General features: G+C 42.7%; 1 protein-coding gene across 1 annotated transcript in view; it reads left to right on the top strand.

Annotated features, from left to right (window-relative positions):
- The first annotated feature begins 13997 nt into the window (after positions 1–13997).
- Positions 13998–23860, top strand: part of DYNLT3 (dynein light chain Tctex-type 3) — a 19475-nt gene continuing 9612 nt past the window's right edge. The window contains exons 1-2 of the mRNA XM_018553515.1: positions 13998–14029; positions 17844–17885. Of these exons, the coding sequence (XP_018409017.1) occupies positions 14006–14029; positions 17844–17885 (66 nt within the window). The 5' untranslated portion in view covers positions 13998–14005. The remainder of the gene's footprint in view (positions 14030–17843; positions 17886–23860) is intronic.

Raw genomic sequence — 23860 nt, 5'->3', positions numbered from 1 at the left:
TTCCTGGTGTGGTGAGGATGCTGGAACGAAAGGCAAACTGAGCATGCACATCAGTTGCCAATGAATGAAGAAAGCTCTGGAATGGGGAGAAATGTGAAAAGCCATACAAGTACATATAGCATATATGTATACTGAGCTGTTATTTGAAGGAAAGTTCCAAAAGAAAGTTTACTTCCACTTCAGTTTTTTAAATTAAACAGGAAATGTAATGTTGTGGGCAAGGCAGCAGTAAATAAATATCACTTAGGTGTTGGCTTCCATTTTTGCCTTCAAGGTTTTGGCAATGTTGGAACTTGGAGGTCATAAATTTCCAGCTCGGTGTTTCCTGGTCTATTTTTAAACCACATTAATATACCAACGTGAACACTCATGTAGTAAACCTTTTACATATAAACGTTCAAGTTGGTATATTAATGAGGCTTTTAAAATAGATAAAGGAACACAGAGGTAGAAAATGTAGGACCTCCAACACTGCCAAAAAGATGTAAGACAGAGATGGAAGCAACACCTGCTTTGTATGTATCTGCTGCTCCGGCTTGTTACAATGCTTTACACACACTGTTACATTTCCGATTTGTTTGAAAAATTAATACCCCACTAATTTATTTATCTTCAGTGGACTTCAATGAGAAGTTTGCAGTATATCTTACCTCTGCCAACTTTAGCTCTAAGTTAAAGTTCAGGAGCATTACCACATTTATCTAAAAGAAATAAAAAGTGCAATGTCTAAATCCTCTTACTATCCAAGGTGTTAGAATTCACTGTTTGTTGTGTGTGCTCTTCAGTATTTGAGCTGAGTTCATCTACAGTTGTAACCTTTGATGGCTGTTTGCAAAGGGTGGATACCAAACATATGCTCAACTTACTGGGTATTTTACCATTGACTATATTCACAGTTAGCATTATTAAAGTGACATTAAACCCGCAGATTTTTAACATAAACCAATGCTGTAATGTGTGCCTTACTGTAATCCATGGTAGTTTCCCTTCTCCTTGCTGCTCTTCCTTTTAAATCTGTATCTCTTCTCATGCTTGGGGAGAACTTCCCTTTGCAGCTGAGTGCCTCTTCCTGTAGTGCTGGCTCAGGTTGTGAACCTACACACAGACACCATGTATCCATTTCAGAGACAAGGCAGTCTGCTGCAAAACAGAAGTTCTGCCCAGCATGAGAACAGATACAGATTCAAAAGGAAGAGCAGCAAAGAGAAGGGAAACAACCATGGATTACAGTATGGCACACATTACAGTATTGGTTTATGTTAAAAAATCTGAGGGTTTAATGTCACTTTACGCACATGACTTTTTATGTGACTTCACGCCAATGCAAGATTTTTGTAATATAAGAGATTACACTACAGAGACCATGGGATAGCACTGGAACTCAAGCAGGTTCAACAGGTTATTTTTTTAAACTTATCCAACAGATATAACAAAATGCTATCTATAGTATATTTAACAGCCTAAAAGTACTAATCACACGCAGCACCTGTCCTTTCCGGGAGCTCCCCGATACGGCCGCACACGCAGCACGGAGCTGTACTGCCGGCCTTTTCTTGTGTGAATGAGGCCTTACAGTCACTTTTTCATTGTTTTTTCCACTGTAAGTTTTTTCCTTTGTAATAAAAAAAGTGCTAAACACCGAGGCTAACAATGGGCCGTTTTTAGTAGGGACGCACCGATACCAATACTGGTATCGGTATCAGTGCCGATACTGAGCATTTGGGCATTTTTACTCCTACTCGCCCAAATGCTCAAATACTTAACCTGATACCGGATCTTCCACTGAGAGGGAGATTACCTCTGACCGGCAGTGCTGCTGCAATGGAGCACGGAGCCGGCTTACGAGGCAGCCTGACTTCCTGACAAGGAGGCGGGTCATGACCTGCCGCTCGGCTTCCTGATTAGTCAGGAAGCCAGACTGCCTCGCAGTGTGGCGAGGGAGCGTGAAGGCGGTGCGCTTTCCATAGAATACCGGCTTCCCAAGCAATCAGGAAACCGGGCAGTGGGGCTTGGCTTCCTGATTAGCCAGGCCCACGCTACCTTGGGATGTCGGTATCGGTATTCGATATCAGTACTCGATGCTGAAAAAATGGTATCGTTGCATCCCTAGTTTTTAGCAGGTCTAGTACAGTCAAGGAGCTTCCATAACCCTCCATTTAAAGCCTACTGCACCCTTAAGAAAACCCAAATCACCTTAATTCCACCTTCACCACTGAATACAATGCTTTTTGCCAAAATGGCGAAATCTTGCCAAAAATCTCAAATTTTCCGCTGACATTTCGGTTTGGCTCATCAAAAGCATCTACCAAAAATGGAACAATCACTTTTCAAAGGACTAGCCCTGTTGTTCATGTTTCATCAGAGTATCTCCAGCCTGAACGGGTAAAAACTGGTCTCCCTTCCTGATACCACAGTTCTTTCTGCAGACATGGAAGATTAATTTGCTTTTTACAATCGACTTATGTCACAGGAACCCAGCTGAAAATTATCGGATAAACAGTAACTGCAGTCAATCACCTGCAGTCACCATTCGGGTATAGCCTCCAGGGAAAATTCCTTCACCCACGCTCTTTAGGAAATGAGAGGTCTTTTCTCATTCAGCCCTGCGGGGCTGAAACAAATAAATCATTAAGTGTCCGGCCAGCTTTAGAGAATGCAATTCTTCCCTATCATATAACACCTAACTAGCAAACCACTGACAATATATATATCTGAGCACGCATCCAGACAAGACAAACTTTCATATCATCAGCAGCAGGCTCTCCACTAAGTTAGCGTCCGATCAATATGACAAATGATCATCTCACTACCCAATGGTCACTGCTTCCTAATTAGGCTTGCCATGGATTAATGGCAGAGGTGGAAGGAGACAGAGAAGAAGGGGTCTCCATCTGCCCATAACAGTGACCTGTCAATTAATCTCAGTTTGACAGATGCATGTATTTGGAATGACTGCACTGATCTAGGAGCAGAGGAAAGGGGAGATGAAGGCTGATTTCTTCTAGAGTGACCTATGCAGTGATAGTACATAATTCATCTCTACTTCTCATGTTAGGGTCAGGAAGCGATAAAAGAACTAGGATCAGATAAGAAGCTATACGCCTGCAGTGATGATTTGCACAGATGAGTACTCACCGCTCAGAGGACAGGGGAGTCCGGGCGAACACACGCAGGGTCCCGTTACACTGTGCGCATCCCCGATCCTCCAGCTGATGCTACTGCAGCCGGAGAGGGGAACCGAGACCCCGTGATCAGCCAGAGCTGAAGACGTCATAGGGCTTCGCTGCTTCAGCGTTCTATGGCGCTACAGCGACTTCCTGCCGCCATCTAGTGGCAGCTTTAGTGAACAGCAGCTTAGACTTTTTACAGAGGGAAAAGATTAGTTGATGTTAAAAACCTGAACTCTAGGCAGATTTTAAAAAAAGACACACATAAAGGGAAATTTTATTTTTTGCAACTAAATGCACTCCTCTTCCTAAAAGAAAAAAAATAGCATTTATTATTTGTTTACATAGGAGCCAGTAAAGCATTGCAACAGTGATCAGTAGATTGCAGGTGCAATGCCCTGGCTCCTGCAGACTGTTCCTCCCATCCATGTCTGTACCGCAGGGACGTGCTCTCTGTGGACCAGAGCCTCACCTACAATTATTGAAGAAAAAACTATCAGATTCAGGGCCGGTTCACACCTATTCCAGTGCGTTCCAGAGTGATTAGCTGCTGGAACGCATCCTGGCCGGCTCCCTGCATGGCACATGGTATCCGCAGTGCCATCAGCCATACCAGAATGCGTGGCACATCAATGCCTGTGTTCTGGTCCAGTGCGGATGCAAAAAATAGTGCTTGTGCTATTTTTTGCAATCCCACTCCAGAACACAGGGCGCTGGCCAGGATGCGATCCAGGGTGTTCCAGCAGCTAATCGTACTGGAATGCACTGCAATAGGTGTAAACCGGCACTCAAGTCTTCAAGAAATGTCTACTGTGATTTCTGTAGATATTTGGGGCCACCACTTCTGGAATAAGATTTTTGTATTTACTGATATAAAGATATCTTCTTTAAAATGACATATTGCTTAGCTTCCAAAGTTATATCTGTGTTGAAGAGTGCTTTAATGTTGAAAACTTAATATCTGTTTGAAAGCCAATTATTTAGATAAGCAGAACCTGATTGCTGATGCTCTCAGACTTTCTAGGTGTTCAGGGGGTTGGTTCTGAGACAGTGAGAAAGTGACTTCTCAGAGCACTTATTTGGCAGTAGATAATGTGCTATTTAATCAGCAGCTGATAAAACCTAAAGCCTATGTTCACATACAAAAAACCCTCCCCTTGTAGTGGGGCTATCCCTAGCGCTTTGTAAACCACTTTGTAAACCACTTTGTAAAGGTTCTGTTTTTACCCTAATCTACAGCATGCTTGCACATTAGGTTCCCCCCCCCCCCCCCAAACCCCTCCCCCTGCACTGCAGGAGTTAATGTGATATTAAAGTGAAAAGGTTTTTAAGCTATTTCCAGTGTCTCCACAAACACACAGGTACAGCAAAGCTTGCCACTTCTCCCTCCTCCCTTCTCCTTCCTTCCTCCTTCAAGCTAGTAGATGGACAGGTGCTGGGGACTGCTCTGTCCCTTGTGATCTTGTACTGACCGGAAGTTCAGAGAAGCCAATCTGAGAGAGTTGGAGCTGTTTGGAAATATGATGACTGTGAGCGTTTGGGCAAAAATATAAAGAAATACTTTGCTCGGCAATATATATTTGTTTGATCTGGATTCATTATTGAAAAAAGTTTGAGAGTTCAATACTACTTTAACTGCTCATTTTTGTCTAGAGGGTTCTTTAACTACCTCCCGTCTGGCCGTTGTGTATACACGGCCGGCCGGGAGCTTCTTGGATGTAACTGGGCGTGTATACACGTCCTGTTACATCCACCGGCTCGGGCGCGCCACGCGCGAGCGGGAAATGCCGGTTATTTTAAAACAGGCAGCGATGCCCGTTACTATACAAGCGATAGCCGGTGGATGGCTTGTATGAGGTCCCGTGACTTGCGTTACCAAAAAAGTGGGTAATATTAGTTGTTTTATAACATAATGTAAAAAAAAAAACCTTTTTTTTTTAATTTTCAGTAATTTCTCCTTATTATAGTAAAAAATAAATCCCCCAGTGGTGATGAAATACCACCAAAAGAAAGCTCTATCTGTCCCCAAAAAATTGTATAAAATTCATTTCAGTACAGCGCTGCATGATGAAATAAATGTCAGTCAAAGTACCGCAGCGCTGAATAATGAAAAATGGCCTGGCCAGGAAGGGGGTCTAAACACCTGGTCTTCAAGCGGTTAAAGAAGTTTTACTTATGTAATCCCCACTTCCCTAGCGGTCAGCACTCTATCTCCCCTCCGCTCCAGCTTGTGGACTGTCCTTCAGCATCCGCATGTATGATACAGGGCTATTAGACATGATTATATCAGTGAGTAGCATCCAAAGTTTTCTGATGAGAAAATTCGGATATGTTCGGATTTGTTATTTTTTCATTCGGAAATTCGGATGAATCGGAATGTATGAATTACCGGAAATTCGTAGGAATTTTAAATCGGAACGAAACAAATCGCACATGTCTATCAGTGGGCCTTCAACCGCTGGAGTGGAGGGGGAAAGGGCCTGTGGTCTTCTTGGAGTCTTGGAGCCAGCGAGAGCAGGGATCAGGTAAGTAAAGCTGCGTTAACCCTTTCCCTGCCACTGACGTAAGGCACACGGCGGAACAAAACAGTTCCCAACACATCAGGTCAGTATGCCTTACGTCGTTGGCATTTACTGTTCTGCTATAATGACAGCTATTAACAAAAATTCTGGCCGCCCTCTCCCCCCACCGGCAACGCTGCCACCGGCATCTTCAGCCTCTCATCCCTGCATGGAGCCGCTCCAGGCAGGAATCTGTGTCTGGATCCCCGCTGCTCTCCCACGCTTCTATGGGCTGAGGCAGTGGGGATCTGAATAGAAATTGCTGGCAGGGGGGAGAGGAGTGAGCCGCTCGATCACGATGATCGAGCAGCATGAGAGAGCGGATGGAGAAGACAGAGGAGCCGCTGTCATCCTATCAGTTTCAGGATGACACCGGCTGTATGCATGGCCGAGCTGTGGATCGGTAAATATCAGCGATATGTACCGATCCTCCATGCAGCTCAAACACTGGAGTGATCGTCTGATCACTTCAATGTTTGTAAATAACTGGGGACACATACAGGTAGTAGTATGTGTCCCCAGTTATGAATTAACAAAATGTGATGTACATCAATTCCTGTTCATTCATGAATTTCTGAATGGGAAGTAGCACTCACTAGAGAGACTTCTCACCATTCAGAACCTGTTGATAGTAAATATTTTACTATCAACAGTTTGTGAATAAATGGGAAGCCTGGAGTGCTTTCCATTCATTTAGAACAGAGGCTGCAGAAAAAGAAATGAACTACTAATAAAAAAAAAAAGCACAGCCCCCCTCCCCCACACACACATAACATACACGTGCACCATATTGTGGCACATGGGCTGCAGTGCATTGTTAGAACGCATTGCAGTGCATGATTTTTTTATTTAAAAAAAAAAACACATTAATTTAACTGTGGCAGCGCATGGCAAAGCTTTGTGACGTATTGCCGTGTGTTGTGATACCTTGTGTTGCAATTAAACATACACCTGTATCATTTTATCACAAAAAAACAACCAACACAGCGCAAAAACGATTTTTAACATAAGTCACTTATATACAGTTTTGCGTACCTTCATTTTTTTACCTTTTTGCAAAAAGGCCCAATTTAAAATTTGCAAATATTTGTTATTTATTAACTCAATACAGTTTTATCTTTTAGATTTAGCCAGAAAATATTTTTTTTTGTGCACTCATACTGATTTTAGTATGCTTTATCAATTGAATTGTGTATTTTTATCGGTTTCATATTAATTTGAGAAACATTTGCACAATTATCGCAGGGCCTACAAATTCAGTAGCACCATCTTTTTATTCTACCGGGCCTGCGCTTTCAGAAAATATATGGTTTGGGTTTTTTTTACAAAAGCTAGCAACGCAACAGTTGAAAATCAAATCAATGGGAAAAATTGCAAGAATTGTGTGGCCAGCTAAGGTGCAAAAAGTTCCGGAGGGCTTGGCAGCGAAAGGGTTAAAGCATCCTCCTGGACAAAAATGAGAAGTTAACTCTTGCAGTGCAGAGGTAGGTAGGGTTTTTCTGTGTCTAAAGAAAAGCTTTAAGGTGCCTATCCAGCTACATAGGGCTCTATTCTCTAAGCTGCTGTAGGCAGCCGAGTGACTAACCGACCCCAAGCGAAGTCAGCCGGACGCTGTTCGGCTATTCACTTCAGGCTGAAATCAGCCGTACATCGGGTGGCTTCGGGTCTGAGCATTTTCGGCCAACCTGAAGTGCAGGCTACTCGCTGCTGTTCGGTCTATTCTCATAGATGCCGAACAGCAGTTAGTAAATAGCAGAATGCCGCTGAGCCTCATTCGGCTCGGCTGTTCTACTCGGCCCCTCTGTGGTACCGAGCATGAACAGAAAAATAGTTATAAAAGTAGAAAAAAAAAAGATTAGAAAACGATTGTGCAGAGCTAGCAGTGTCAGCTTGCTCCGCCCAGCTGTTTTCTATTGGCTGGGCGGTTCTGCTGCGGTCAAAAAGATAAATAAAAAAAAAACGTCTGGGAGATAGTGTTTCTCTCCTGGGCGGCCGGGAGCCTATTAGACTCCCAGAGCATCCGGGGGAGGAATGTCAGATGGCGTTCCTGGTTACCATGTTACCAGGAACGCCATCTGTGATTACACACTGAGAACACGGAGAGGCCGCTCTCAGTGTGTAATGACAGCGTCCCTGGTTAGCTGGTAACCAGGGACGCTGATCTCTCCGAAAAGTGGCCGGAGCCAGCCGTGAGATGACGGGTGGCTCCGTCCAGCTTTCAGAAGCAGGCTGTCGGCCAGCCAATGGTCGGCCGCTCGGCCAGCTTCGACTTTCACCGAGGCATATGCCTTCGGTTCGACTGAGCCGCTCGGCCGACTTCGGGAGCTTTACGGGCTATACTGAATATACTGGTCCTGAGGCCGAAGCTAAGCTGCCGAAGGATCTAGCCGTAGCTTCGGCTGATCCTTCGGCAGCTTAGTGAATAGACCCCATAAAAACCGTACTCTGATTTTACTTCCATGGTTCAGTTATCATCTTTTTCTGACTCATTCAGAAATGATTTTGACTTTTATTTGTCATCTAATTCAAGAAGGACTTGTGTATGTTACATTGTAGAGAATATTGCCCTTGTTTTTATTGTTTGTTTGTGATTTCAATGTTTATTTTCTTTTGAAAAGCCAGTTTATGTTCCAGATAATGTTTGTTTTTCGGCATAAAAACATTTATTGCCTGTAATAGATTTCTTTTTGGCTCTTTGGTCATATTTCTGTAGCTTGTGTCTAGTTCATGCTCATTGCACTCAAGATACATAGAGAAGGAGGTTAATTCACATAATAATTTAGTGAACATTTTCATTTAAAAATCCAAAACAGATTGATGAGGCCGAGGGACATGGTTAATTAATAATTCCCTTGCATATTTTTCGTAGTCAGTGTATTTACTGCCACAGGTTTTTGAGATGAGTCATCCATCAATTCTTTTTTTTGTCCCATAATAAAAGTTCCCCAGTATCAGTTTAATTCAGACAATTTAGGGTGGTGCTAAAAAATAAGTACTTGGCCTCAGTAAGACCAAGTTTTCAGCACACTGATTTAGAATTGGAGTAGCAACTGATGACACGGGATCGGGCCTTCTGTTAGGGTGACACCCCCTGGCAGGTGACACAGGCTTACCAGAGGGGCGGAGTCTAAGTTCCAGCCTGTGTTCACCAGAGCTTCTGATGGTGGAGATGGGCTAGGCTGCTTGCTGGTACCAGGTCGCGGTCCCCAGGGTTGCCCTGCCAAGGGATGGATGAGAACAGGAGGGCTCCAATGAGGAGACAGTAGTGAGATCCAGGCAGAGTTCAAGGCAGGCAGCTAGCAGAGGGTGGTTGGACAGTCCAAGGTCGGCAACTAGCAATCAGAGGATAAACGCAGGAGACAAGAGCAAAGTTGGGTCCGTGCAATACCAATAGAGAGGATCAATTTACCCAGCGGGGACACAGACAGCAGTCAGAATATAACATACAGTTGGTAAGTGTCAAACATCTTATGGGACAGTCCTAGGATATTGCCCCGTAGTGTATGTGTCTCACAGACTGTACAGCAGGATCTTGAGCATTTGGACCTTGAGAGACTAAAAGGGTTATTCATAAAAGGGTGCAGAGTTTGGAGAAGGCAGGAGAAGTGAGCATTCTATGACACCATAGCTAAACTGGAAAGTGAGCTGAATTGGAGAATTTTTACAAACCAGCTATGTTGTCCTAGATTGTTCTCCTCCCCTGCCTTCTCCAAACTCTTCACCCTTTAGTGAATAACCCTGTTAAAGTGTCAGATTTTAACTGCAGTTGTGACTGTTGAGTGGAGTGATTTGCTGCCTGATAATCTCGCTTCTCACTGATACCAACAATTTTTAGGTTTATATTTCTTACACTAATTATATTTGATTATATGTATCATACCTTATACAACAGATCATGGAAGATATGGAAGATTCTATTATTGATGTGATCCTTTAAGAAAAAGAAAACAAACTAGAAAGCTAATTTGGGCTATGTAATACCATTTGTCTATTTTTGGACATTGCTGTCAGGCCCTGTGCTCCAGTTTTAACTTCAGGTGGCCAGACCATTTTTGCACTTTTTTCCATTCATCACTTACAGCTTTTAGAGTTTGTAAAAGAACCCCCAAACCATTTTCTGAAAGCACAGGACTGATGCGACTGCTGCAAATGGTGCTACTGTTTGTGGGATGCTGTCATAGTTGCAATATTTTTGGTGAAAATACACTAAAATCATTATTAACACACACTAATACAACAGAGCTTCCAACATTCCTACTAAATCTAAAAGATAAAACTGTATTGTCATAATAAATAAATATTTCCAAATTTTAAATTGCACCTTTTTGCGAAATGGTGAAAACCAAAGGGACCCAAAACTGGAGATATGCAACTTTCTATAGGTTGAACTTGATGGACTTGTGTCTTTTTTCAACCTGACTATGTAACTTAAGTTAGAAATCTGGAGGTTGGCTTGACACCTAGGCATTGTGGTAACGCTTGATCTTCAGTGCCATGTGTGCTTTGCATTGGTGTGCATTGCGATAAAATGATGCTGACACACATTTAATCGCAATACAGCAACAGTTCAGAGTGCAGCACATTCATTTTTGCCTCTATTCGCCTCTACTTTGCGTGGCTGGTGGCTCTCATTCCCAACTGTCACTGAGAGCTATGCTTCCCACTGACATCCGGGGACAAGTTAAATTGGTTTTTGTGTGATCATTATGGGGGTGATTTATAAACTGTTCGAGAGCCAATTAGATTCGCAGCACATTTTGGCCACTAGGTGGAGTCAAGGAACATAATATAAATTACCCACTATGTGGTCTATCACATATGGGCTGGATGCTTCATTGAAAAAATAAAACCTGTAGTCTGAAGGTGGCATCTGCATTGTCATCTGTTTAATACTGGAACTATCATATACAATTACATAATAAAAAACATAATTATAATTAGTTTAAAATCATTTTTTAAAAAGTGTTTACATTTTTATGTATCACATTAAAGCCTTATATGTACTAAAAAAGTATAACAATTACTTAGGTATGCAAATTAGTCACATTACCTAGTGCACACTGGGGCTGCTAACTTCTGCTTAGATGCCAATGACCTCTGGTCATAAAAATGGTCAAACACCTCACAGAGCTTACAGCCTTCCTCTAATTTAGACATAACAGCCCTTGTGATACATTTTAGTTTCCAGAATGATTGTCCTTTGTCTGGTGTATTTACTCTATCAGAATTTTTCTTTTGCTATCTGTTTCTGTTTTTCTAGATTGGCTCCAATGTGCAGTGTCTTAAAGCTGGCATTTGCTGGTTTATGATCAGTAGTTGGCATTCTTCATGTTTTCTTCTCCCATTTCCTGGAACTAAAGATCCTGTGATGTTATCCAGCTGAAGCTAATGTGAAAATGAAGCAAAAAATAAAAGATCATTACTAATATGATTATAATTTAGCATTAGTGATACAAGTGTGGATCAGACTGTTCTTGCAGCTAACCTATAACATTATGTCATGTATTAAAGGCAAAGTTCACCCAATGCTTAAAGTGATACTAAAGGCTGGGCATAGTTTTTACCTTAATGCATTCTCTGAATTAAGGTATAAAATGCAGAGAACCTTTACAAGTTGCCCTGTCCCCTGCTTACTTACCTTTTGCTTCCATTTGCTTGTCACCTCCACCGCGTCTGTGAAGTCTTTACTGATCCCTGAACTTCCTGGTTGTGGAGGGAGGGTACAGCTGTCCTTCTGCCATCAGCCAATCTGTTGGGACTATAAGAGGGGAGCGGCTTGCCACATGCGGGCACAGCTGGGAGCAAGCACCCTGAAACTGTCCCCATTATAAAACAAAAAAACAACAAAGGTTTAATGTCACTTTCAGGTGACCATACATACAGCGATTTGTGATTGATTTATGTACAAGTGATCACAAAAAAGATACACACGGTAAACACACAGTAAAAGTATTTTTCATTAGAAGCGATCAGCAAAATTCTAGGATAAGGTACTACTATGGGTTTTGGAGGGACCCCATGCAGTTTTATTTTTGGGTGGGGTCCCCTTAAAAACTATACAAGACCCCTATTTAAGATTAAAGCAGAATTTTTCTTAACCCTGATCTGTGAAGGGACCAGCAGCTCATTGAGTCACTGTTGTTGATGGGTCACTCGGGGTCTGAGGCAGACTCTCAACAGCATATTAGGTGGTCCCAGCTCTGTGATCATAGTGAGAGCTGATCGCTGTGATCACAGAGCTGTGACAGTCACATAGCTGGCAGCAGCTCACTGTGTTTTGTAAACTGCTAGCCGGCTGTGTGTTACAAAGTATCTCTGAAGAAAATAATGTATTCTACTCAGAGATACAAAGTATCAAAACCACTGTAAATAAAAAATATAAGCCCCTTAGTGCCCCCTAGTTTAAAAAAATAAAGTTTTTAAATTTTTTTAAATTTAAAAAAAGGAAAAAATATAAAATAAAGGAAACAAGTTTAATAAAGGAAAAAAAAGTTTAAAAAAATATGTTTAATAAAAAAATGAAATGGAAATATAGTGCCGAGGAGGCTATTAAAGGAGAACTATGGGGTTAGGGCTTTTCCCCATAGTTCTCCTAAGGGTAACGGGAGGACACAAACTAGCGTCCTCCCGTCACCCTAAGCTCAGTATCCCGCGAGCTACAGCTCACGTTATACTGAGACGCCGCAGTATACCGTGAGCTATAGCTCGCGGTATACTGAGACGCCGTAGCTGAAACGGATCCCGACAATTATGTCTGGATCCGCCCAGCTGCGTGAGTGACAGCTGGCTCTGCCTATCTAGAGGCAGAGCCAGCTGTAACCGCCCCCTCCCCCGTCCGTTCCACCAGTCAGCGCTGGAGGATCGGAGCGGGGAGGGGGGAATCCAGTCCCTCCCCTGTCACGGCTCTCTGCCGTGACAGGATCAAGAAGTGAGCAAACGCCGGTATGTGTTTGCTCACTTCCCGATCTACTGAGCCGACCAGTGACAGTTTGATTGTCACAGGTCGGCTAGAACTATGAGGATGAGTGAAAAGCACTCACCTCATAGTTCTCCTTTAAAGATAGGTGACAAACATACCACATTTTAAAATAGTTTCATACTAAAATTGTATTTCACTCCTTGTATTTGTGACCCATAACTCCCAAAAAAAACTGAAATCCCAGACATATGATATACCCTCTAAATCAGGACAAATAAAATAATTTATTAGGAATTACTTTCTGTTAGCTACCCTAATTATGTACACATTATTATGTGGTTTAAGTAAAAATGTATGTATGCATATGTAGCCATAAAATTAAAGCCTGTTTTGTTCTTTTAAAAAAACCCGCTATATAATATGTGTAGGTGTAATGAATAAGGAAGATGAAAATTATGGTTAAGCAAACACTTGGCAAAAATAGCAAAATTGCTCCGATCCCCAGAAGCGGGACATTTTAGGAAATTTGGCAAGCCGCCCCCATGGGAGAAGAACATTTGTCCAGTGTCCCCCAAGTAAATTGAGTTTGAGAGTTCTGATTTAATTAGTATAACATCAGACAGGCCCTTGTTGTACATAGTTGATGGTAAACCTAAAGGAGATTGTAATATCTGCCCATATAGCATGGTAGTTCTGTACTCACATGGTGCTGTGTACAGTGCAGAATGTATGTAATTATGATATCTGATCAGCCGGTGGCAGGACCTCCACGTCTGCTCGCTGTAGTACGCATGTCTACTACAGAGTGTATGTAATGATGACATGTTACCAGCATATGGCAGCGCCTCTATATCTGCACGCTGCAGTCCGCATATCTACTACAGAGTGTATGTAATGATGACATGTTACCAGCATATGGCGGCACCTCTATATCTGCACGCTGTAGTCCGCATGTCTAGTATAGAGTGCATGTAATGATGACATGTGACCAGCATATGGCAGCACCTCTATATCTGCACGCTGTAGTCCGCATGTCTAGTATAGAGTGCATGTAATGATGACATGTGACCAGCAGGTGGCAGCACCTCTATATCTGCACGCTGTAGTCCGCCTGTCATTTTTCTGCTCATATTGCTGCAGCTGTGTTCCTGACGGTCGCTCCTCCTCTTTACAATGACAGCATTTCCATAATACAGGAAGCCGGGGTGGGACAGTAAAGAGGCTGAGAGCTCAGCAAAGCTGAATGTACGATTCTTTCTAGATGTTTATCTTTACTTCCACAGCATAGACATCACATGACAATAAAGGGACAGAACTAGAAGACGAAGAATCCCTGTGTCTGCACCTGTCAGTGTACCATGGAGGATCAGAACAAGGCAGAGGTAATGTGTGTACAGCAATGCATGCACTGACATGGGGACAATGAGCACAGTAGGTTGGTGCAGCACAGATGCAGCTTGCAGTGCTGGAGAGGGTACGTTATGGTCAGTTGTCATATTAAATTGGTTAAGGATATCAAGCTGCATACATTCATATGTTCAGGATGTCATCAACTATTACTGCAGAACTGTTGTATTCTCCTAAAGCTCATTTCCAGCTGAGAAATGAAGTACCCTTCTACCTGGGCTACCCCCACCCTGCAAGGGTCTAATCCTGTTTTTTGTCGAGGGGCTGGAATAAAGCAGATTTACTTACCTGATCCTCGCTCTGGTCAGCGCTCTCCTATTCTTCCCTCCACTTTGGCTGCATTAGAGGTGATGATATCAGCTGGGCTTCGACCCCTGGAGCAAAGGGGAGAAGAAGCTGCAGAGACTGGGCTGGCAGCCCTAAGGGAACGAGTGGCAGCGGGGAACAGGTAAGTAAACGTGCTTTATTCATTTCTACTGCAAGAATACTTTGTTTTGGAGATGGACTTCAACCCTTTCCCTGGCATCGACTTATGCCGTAGATCACTGGCAGTGGGCCCCTTTAAACAGACGGTCGACTTTACACTGGAAGCAATTCTGGTGACCAAGTGCACCTCCCTGCCCCACTTTGCTTCCATGGCTCCTCCTGCGGAGCTGGGTGTCGGCGGTTAGAGGGGAGAGAGACCAGTGAACATGCGTTCACTGATCTCCTCCCAGCTTAATGTAGCCGGAAGCGACGCTGATTGCATCACTTCCTGCTCCTCAGCTGTCATTCCCCAGCTGACAGTCACCGCTCCCCGCAGGGATTCCCCCCTCTCCCCTCTCCGATCCTCCAGCGCTGAGTGGAGGAACTCTGATAGTTCCTCCTCTAGATAGGCAGAGCCAGCTGTCACTCACACAGCTGGGTGGATCTCAACAGTAATGCCGGGATCCGTCCCGGCTGTGGCACTCACAGTATATTGCGGGCAATCGCACAAAATATTGAGCTGTGGGTCACGGGAAGATGCTAGTATATGTCCTCCCGTGACCCTAAAGAGAACTATGGGGAAAAACACTTACCCCATATTCTCTTTTAATTTAGCAAACTTTCCCCCTCCCAGCTGTTTATTTACAATCGGCCAGACGGCAAGTGGTTAACGTCCATAAGCACAGGTGCACTTTTAAGTGTATCTAAGGCGAAAATAGAAGGGCTTGATCCACTGCCAGGCATTTTTTACAGTCTGTGTCTGTCCTGGTTACCATTGTTACCAGGACAGAGAATGATGGGAAGAAACAGCATTTTGCAGTTGTTAGCAGAACAGGAGCAGAGGGGAAATCTTCAAATGGGGCATACACAAACATTAAAAAATAACTGACACAGAGGTTTTATTCAGTTCATAGGTATTTTTGTTGGAATTCTTTGCATTTTACACCAACTTTATTTGCATAGTAATATATTCTTGGCACCATAAACTATAACACAACAAATTTAGTTGACATGTGGGTTTTGCCTTTTTTTTTTTACATTTTGACTTCTCTTCACTGAATAAAAGTTGAGCGTTAACATACAACAATGCAAATGCTGCAGCAATGCCCATAAATGTGACTGTGGCAGCTATAAATAGGTGTTAATATATTGGTGGTGGAATGGAAGTATGACTCTTTCTCAAGCTATGCTGTGTGACTATTATAAACTTAACAAATGTACTTCTCATTGTATTCATTATATATTTATATACCTTTGCCCACAATAAAGAAATAGGAGCAAGAGTAAAGACACATACATATTTAAAAAAAAAAGTATTTTCCAGAAAGTGCAGGCGAACCCCTACAACACTTGCAACTTAAAAATGTAAAAACAGAACAGGAAATAAACTACAAAAATATTAGTAAGAAAACTTACCTGAGGTAATATGTTTGTAAATTCTAACAATAATCTTCTCCGATTTGCTCCCTTTTGGTCTGTTAAAGTGACACTAATCTCAGGAGTTAAACCTTAAAAATACATTCAATTCCCTTAACTATTAACAAAAATGTATCTTATTTGTGTATCACTCGGCTGTAGATGCTCGAATCATCTCTGAATTCATGCTGACACTGTCCTTCCTTCTGGAGGGTGGCTACTTTTGTTCCCATGGTCCCTGTGTGTGTTGTAAAGTAGCCACCGCTCCAAGCTCGCTCCCGTGATGGACTACAATCTCAATAGAAATCAGTAAACTTAACCTGAGATTGTAGCTTCTAACTTTCTGTAGTGAGCTGACAATGCTGCTCTGAAATATTAGACAATGTTATATCTGTAATAAATTAAAGCCAAAGCAACTGGACATGCTGTATTTTTCTTGAAGATGTTTCACTGGTCATCCAACCAGCTTTCTTAATTCAGAATTGATAAAGCTGGTTGGATGACCAGTAAACCGTCTTCAAGAAAAATATGGCAAGTCCAGTTGCCCTTTACTCATTTTTTACAGACCTGGATGAATGAGAACCTTCGTAGACATTAGACAATGTTATCAGACAATGTTATCAGTCCTGCCTGAGTTCTCTCTGTGGATTAAAGAACATCTCCCCCTATGTTATGAAGAAGAGAAGGGAGGGGGTCTATAGTTTTAACACACTTCCTGTTCTAGGGTCATAATGCTACTTTTTCACACATACAGTAGAGTTAGTGAGAGTTGTCACTCTATGACCGGGCGTGTGTTACTGGCAGGATCGCCAGGTGAAAACAAAGGTAATAAAAGCTTAAAAAGGAAAACAAATGCAGCCACGACATCTCAGGACGGTAACTGCAATATATTACATTGTTGTTCTTGGTTTTAGATATGCTTTAAATCTATAAAAAAAGAAATGACTTCTATATGTATGTTCTTGAGCCACATACACCAGGTTTTTAAAACAACCATTACTGATTTTTTTTCCCTGTTTTTCCCGTATAATTATATATTTATAATTAGGACTCTATGCAGATATACAAAGAAACACATTTTTGCAGCTCTGTAATCATGAATACATAATTGAGTATATTTTTTAAAGCAGTGTGGGTACCTGAATCTGGCCTGGTATTAGCCTCTTGCAGTCCTTGTATAGCAGAGCTGGAGTGTGAGAGGAAGCAGCAAGCCAGTCAGTTCATGTGCTGACAAGAAGCAAGCTGATAGGAGGAGAAAGCAGAGAGACGAGCTCATTGCTGTGCTGCTTCTCCTTTCACTCTCCAGGCTGGGGTGAGTCAAGGATGACCTGGGCTTAGAGGAAGTGGGTTCAATAATGCTGGCCATCAGCCTGAAGGCATCTAGTGGCACAAAAAAAATTTGTAGTGTGCAGGAAATCTCTGGAAGGTAAATATTGCAGTAATAGCTGATTGTGTTATATTTTTATTCACTATATTTTTCACTAGAGGTCTGCTTTGGGTAAGCAAGAATCCAGGCTCTGAAGCATCAAGAAAATGTTTAATGCTAATTAGAGTTATAAATGAAATCCTTTTTCATTCTTTGGATCCTAAGATACATGTCCTGTGATAGGTTTGGAAGGGGCAAACAGGAGGAGGATGACAGCATGCTAACAAACATTAAACTCTGTGTGCTTTAGGGCTTTACTGTGACTATGATCATGTGCAACTGTTGCATAAATCTTCCTTAAATCCACCTTATCCATCATTTTGATTTGTTCTAGTATACTGAATCCGCTTGTTTCTGTCTAGTATATGTTTCACAGCTGAAGAAATGCTTTCTATTCAATATATTTCATATTTGTGTTGTCTTTTCAAGTATGCTGTGCTTTGGATAACTATATATTTATATACATATGTTTTATATTACAGAACACATTCAGTGCAGATGAAGCCAGCTCCATTGTAAAAGAGGTGGGTTCATTATCATCATTATCATACACAAGCAATGTTTTTAAATGTCCAGAACATACTTCTACCCTGAAAACTGGTTAGTTGCAGTATTCTGTAGTTTTGCATACCAATCAACCAGAAATCAGCTTATCTTTGTCTGCAAACTCGATTCTGTGGGGTAGAGGGGCAAGAGTTCCAGTGTAGTTTTCCTATTCACCCACTAGATGTCACTATAAATGGATAGGAAAGCAGTTGTGACGATAGGAGACACTGTAGGAGTTAAATGCTAGCCCTGCACTTTTAGTGGTAGGGGAACTTGGGAAAGGGTCTGAAGTGTCTATGTCATTTTGGTGGGAACACACTTTGGGGATTAGACCATAGGAAGGTAAAGAGGACCAAGCACAGCAATATGCAAATGCTGAATATTGCGTGGAGCTTCCCTTTGAAGGCGGAAACGGGGGTAGAAGTAGGACTTTTTGGGACTACTCGCATCTGCATGGAAGGACTCTAGGCAACCTCTTCAGGATTTTGGGCTTCTCCTTGACTCTCCTCTTGTTTGCAACTCATTCCTCTATCGTTTGTCACTAAGTACTAAACCGTCACCTGAATGTGGATAACTAAAGAAAATCTATACCGTGAAGGGAATTTATCGAAACTGGAGCAGACAAAATCTGGAGCAGATGTGCATGGCAACCAATCAGCTCCTCTCTTTCATTTTTAAATCTTAACTGAACAGACTGGAGAGGTGACGCTGATTGGTTGCCATGCACAGCTGCATTTTTTATAAATTCCTGTGTGTGTGTGTATGTGTGTACACTATATTGCCAAAAGTATTGGGACACCCCTCCAAATCATTGGATTCAGGTGTTCCGTGACATTTCCTTGCTACTAAATATTCCACGGTCACCTTTTAGTGGTATTATAACAAAGTGGAAGCAACTGGGCACAACAGCAACTCAGCCACGAAGTGGTAGGGCATGTAAAAATGACAGAGTGGGGTCAGCACACGCTGAAGCGCACAGTGCACAGAAGTCGCCAACTGTCTGCAGAGTCAATAGCTACAGACCTCCAAACTTTGTGTGGCCTTCAAAATTGGCACAACAACAGTGCATAGAGAGCTTCATGGAATGGGTTTCCATGGCCGAGCAGCTGCATCCAAGCCTTACATCACCAAGTGCAATGCAAAGCGTCAGATGCAGTGGTGTAAAGCACGCCGCCACTGGACTCTAGAGAAGTGGAGACGTGTTCTCTTTAGTGACAAATCACGCTTCTGTCTGGCAATCCGATAGACGTGTCTGGGTTTGGCGGTTGCCAGGAGAACGGTATTTGCCTGACTGCATTGTGCCAAGTGTAAAGTTTGGTGGATGGAGGTTTAGGGTGTGGGGTTGTTTTTCAGGGGTTGGGCTTGGCCCCTTAGTTCCAGTGAAGGGAACTCTTTGGGCATCAGCATACCAAGACATTTGGCACAATTTCATGCTCGCAACTTTGTGGGAACAGTTTGGGGATGGCCCTTTCCTGTTCCAACATGACTGTGCACCAGTGCACAAAGCAAGGTCCATGAAGACATGGACCTTGCTTTGTGCACTGGTGCACAGTCATGTTGGAACAGGGCGAGTTTGGGTTGGAGGAACTTGACTGGCCTGCACAGAGTCCTGACCTTAACCCGATAGAACACCTTTGTGATGAATTAGAGCGGAGACTGCGAGCCAGGCCTTCTCGTCCAACATCAGCACCTGACCTCACAAATGTGCTTCTAGAAGAATGGTCAAACATTCCCATAGACACACTCCTAAACCTTGTGACGGGGGAGCATGGAGCCGGCTTCCTAGCCAATCAGGATGTCGGGCGTTGTGTAATGACTCGCCGCCCAGCTTCCTGATTGGTCGGGAAGCTGGCCTAACAGGAAGCTGGGTGGCGAGTCATTACCCGCTCCCCGGCTTTCTGAATGGCTAAAAAGCTTGCTTCTTGCTTCCTCGTCACCTGGTGTAATGACTAGCTGTCCGGCTTCCTGATTGGTCGGGAAAATGGTCAATCAGAAAGCCAGGCGGCAAGTCATTACCTACCCCCCGGCTTTCTGATTGGCCAGATAGCTGGCTCCATGCTCCCTTGTCACCTGGTGACGAGGGAGCATGGAGGCGGCTTCCGGGCTAATCAAGATGCCGGGTGGCAAGTCTTTACACGCCACCCAGCTTCCGTAATGGGACTTCCGGTATCGGTATTCAGTATCGATGAGTACCGGGAAACAATATTGGTATTCATGCTCGATAGCAAAAAAACGGTATTGGTGAATCCCCAGTTTATACATTGGCTTTTTAGATTTGAGTAGCCACACTGTGCCATTGACATCACACCCCTGTATTTCAGAACACCCGGCATTGTTTGTGTGACACACAGATAGCTTTTGCTTTTGTTTTAGAAATGTACACTAAGCATAAACTATTTTCATGTGCTGGGCTTCAGGATGGGGAAGTGTATACTAGTCAATTGTTTCCTGAATCCCTTGTCATTATGTCTGTGACAATAGCTTTGTAATTACAGAGGGCACATGGAAAGTTCATTAATACCAGAAAGTAATAAACAACAAGAATACTGGTTGTACCTCTGACTGGTTCTTTAATTACCATTTACAGTATTTATTATGTTTTATTGCAGTCTTATTAGAGTTCTGTAGGCGGCAGCGTCTGTCATTTTCTTATCGAAGTATGTAACATGGACTGGTAGATGAATAAATATATATAGACAAATACATACACTATGCAGATAAAACTCTGCATTACAGCCTACTTCAGCTCACATAACTGCCCAAACATTACCTGAACTTTGGCTAATGATGCAACCAATGCAAACTGCAATCACTGGATACAATTATCTGGATATGATTGCAGTGTGGCCTTCACACAGGCAAACCTCTTTTTAAAGGTCATCTCCACTCTAACAATATAAAAATCAAAAAAATCTTTAACCACTTGCTGTCTGGAGAAATTTCTTAATATTTGCCCACACAATAAAATATACATTTTTGGATAGGATAGAAAATAGCTTAAGACACCAAACAAATCCCCCCCCCCTAAATATTTTCGGAAAGCACAGGCCCTGTAGTTGCAATTTATTTTGTTGCACGGTATTTGCGCAAATTTTTATCAAACCGGTATTTTTAGGATACAATATACTAAAATTAAATTTAGGGGTCTATTCACTAAGCTTCTTCGTCAGCTTCGTGAATAGACCCCTTAGTGCACAGAAACAGAATATAATACCCATTTTTTGGGGTAAAATATAAAAGACGGGGTCACGTCAGGTAAATAGATACCAAATATGCCAAGCCTTGCGTGCAACCGTGAAACCGCAAAAAACTACAATACTCAAAATTTCCCACAGGCGATGTTTTAAAAGCTTTTGCTGCTCATCAGTTTAGTGTTAACTCCTCTCACTCTGACGTTCACAGCAATATGTAACATGTGTGGCACAATTTTCGTTTTTGCACGTAGTCGCATCCGACACGTGTTTGCGTTGTATGTGCATGCATGTGTAGGGCGGTGGAACTTTGCATTTTTTATGTTACTTTCATTTTTTTACTTTTTTTTTTACACTTTTTTACAAGCCCCCTATGTAATAGCAAATAGGACGTGACAGGTCCTCTTTATGGAGACATCAGGGGGTTTTCAGACCCCTAATGTCACCTAGGGACCTCAAAGAAGCTGGTGAAGAAGAGATCTGCTTCACCAGCTTCTTCTCCAGGCTCTAAGAGCCAGTGAATGTAAACAGTGACATGGAAGTGATGTAATACACATCACTTCCGAGTCCAGTGATCGGAGGAAAGGTTAGCGACTAGAAGCTTACAGATCTCCCTTTGACTTCAATGCACCCTCCCGCCCCTGAACACAGGGAGCCGGCCGGGTAGCGATACAGTGCGTTCCAGAGGCAGACCGCTCTGGAGCGCACTGTTTGTGGTGTTTGTTTGTGGTGTGAACCGACCCTAAGACTTAGTTACTACTAAATGGATGCAGACACTGCACCTCTCCTCATTGAAACACAGAAAGTCCACCAGCTGACTATAATGAACCCAGACCTTCACATTCAGGAATCAGTTTATAAAGGACGTGCAGCAACAACCAGCATTTGCTTCAGAACAGAGACAGGTAGGAAACTGCAACAAAGTTTCATAAAATCCTTGTAATGTGCACTGGTCACATCTGTGTTTGGGGCAGTGCATACATCCCTGTACACAGTCACTGCTCAGATGTGCCTATTATAGGCATTATAGAGACATAGCATCTGCCTGTCTGTCATTTGATTTCTACAGACTGGTTGGCTTCGGGTGTACACTGCACTTGTGACTCCCAGATGGAGAAATACACCCGAATGTACACTGTACGGCCCTTTTTCAACCGTACACATAAGCCCTAACTTAAGAAAACCTATTAGTTTGTGCCAGCTCATGGTGGTGTGTATGAAAGCTTATGCTTATTGAAAGCTTAAGGAGTTATTCACAAAAGGGTGATGAGTTTGGAGAAGGCAGGAGAAGTGAACAATGTAGGACAACATAGCTGAACTGGAAAGTGAGCTGAATTGGAGAATCTTTCCAAATCCGCTATGTTGTCCTACATTGTTCACTTTTCCTGCCTTCTCCAAACTCTTCACCCTTTTCTGAATAACCCCCTTAGTTTACAAATGTAATCCTAGTGATATATTTTGCTTCACCTCACTGTTACATAGTTACATAGTATTTGAGGTTGAATAAATACATAAGTCCATCAAGTCCAACCTATTGTGTGTGTGTGTGTGTATGTATAGGTCCCTGAGTCATCTCATTCTTAAGAGTACCTGTAACCCCTGTACTTTACGGTCTCTCAGGAAATCATCCAAAAGCTTCTTGAATGATTCCACACTATTTCCTGAAATCACTGCATGGGGCAGAGAGTTCCAGACCCTAACCGCTCGAACTGACAAGAACCCCCTTTGCCCCTTCTGTTGGTATTTTTTTTCTACCAATTTTAGTTGGTGGCCTCTAGTCTTTGTTACGGAATGAATCTTAAAGAGTTTGTTGCTAATGTTGCTATGACTATAGAACATCTTGTACATGAAAATCATATCCCCCCTTAATCTCCTTACTTTCAGCGTGAACATATTTATATTTAGTAGCCTTGTCTCATAGTTCTGATCCTCCATCCCCTTGATGAGTTTGGTTGCCCTCCGCTGGACTCTCTCCAGCTCCAGGACATCCTTTCTGTGTACCGGTGCCCAAAACTGCACCGCATACTCCAGGTGAGGCCGAACCAGTGATGTGTAAAGTGGCATAATTATAGACCTGTCCCTGCAAAACATTCCCTTCTTCATGCAGGACAGGATTCTACTAGCTTTGCTTACAGCAACCTGGCACTGTAATCTATTATTCAGTTTATGGTCTACAATGACCCCCAAATCTTTCTCCATTTCCGACTTCCCTAGCGGCATACCCATAATTGTATAACCCATTTGCTTATTTTTAATCCCAAAGTGCATAACTTTGCATTTATCGACATTAAACCTCATCTGCCATATAGTTGCCCACTCCCCTATTTTATCCAGGTCCTCCTGCAATGTTATACTATCTTAGTCCGTTTCTATTTCCCTCCCAATTTTGGTATCGTCAGCAAACACTGAAATATCGCTGTTTACTCCGTTCCCGATGTCGTTAATAAACAGGTTGAATAGCATGGGTCCCAGCACAGAACCCTGAGGCACACCGCTAATGACACTAGCCCAGTCTGAAAGGGCGCCATTTATTGATACTCTCTACCCCCGTTCCTTTAGCCAGTTCTCTATCCATGTACACACCCTTCCATCTATGCTCATAGACCTCAGCTTGTATAGTAAGCATTTATGAGTATCAAAAGCTTTTGCGAAATCCAGATATACCACATCCACAGACCTCCCTCCATCCAGATTTCTACTTACCCCCTCGTAAAAAGTCAGTAGGTTAGTCTGACAGGAACGGTCCTTCCTAAACCCATGCT

The sequence above is a fragment of the Nanorana parkeri genome, unplaced genomic scaffold (assembly GCF_000935625.1).
Source record: "Nanorana parkeri isolate BGI_ZX_2015 unplaced genomic scaffold, ASM93562v1 scaffold122, whole genome shotgun sequence".
NCBI lineage: Eukaryota > Metazoa > Chordata > Amphibia > Anura > Dicroglossidae > Nanorana > Nanorana parkeri.
Note: the sequence above shows the minus strand (reverse complement) of the source record. Positions and strands in the feature narration are given on the sequence as shown.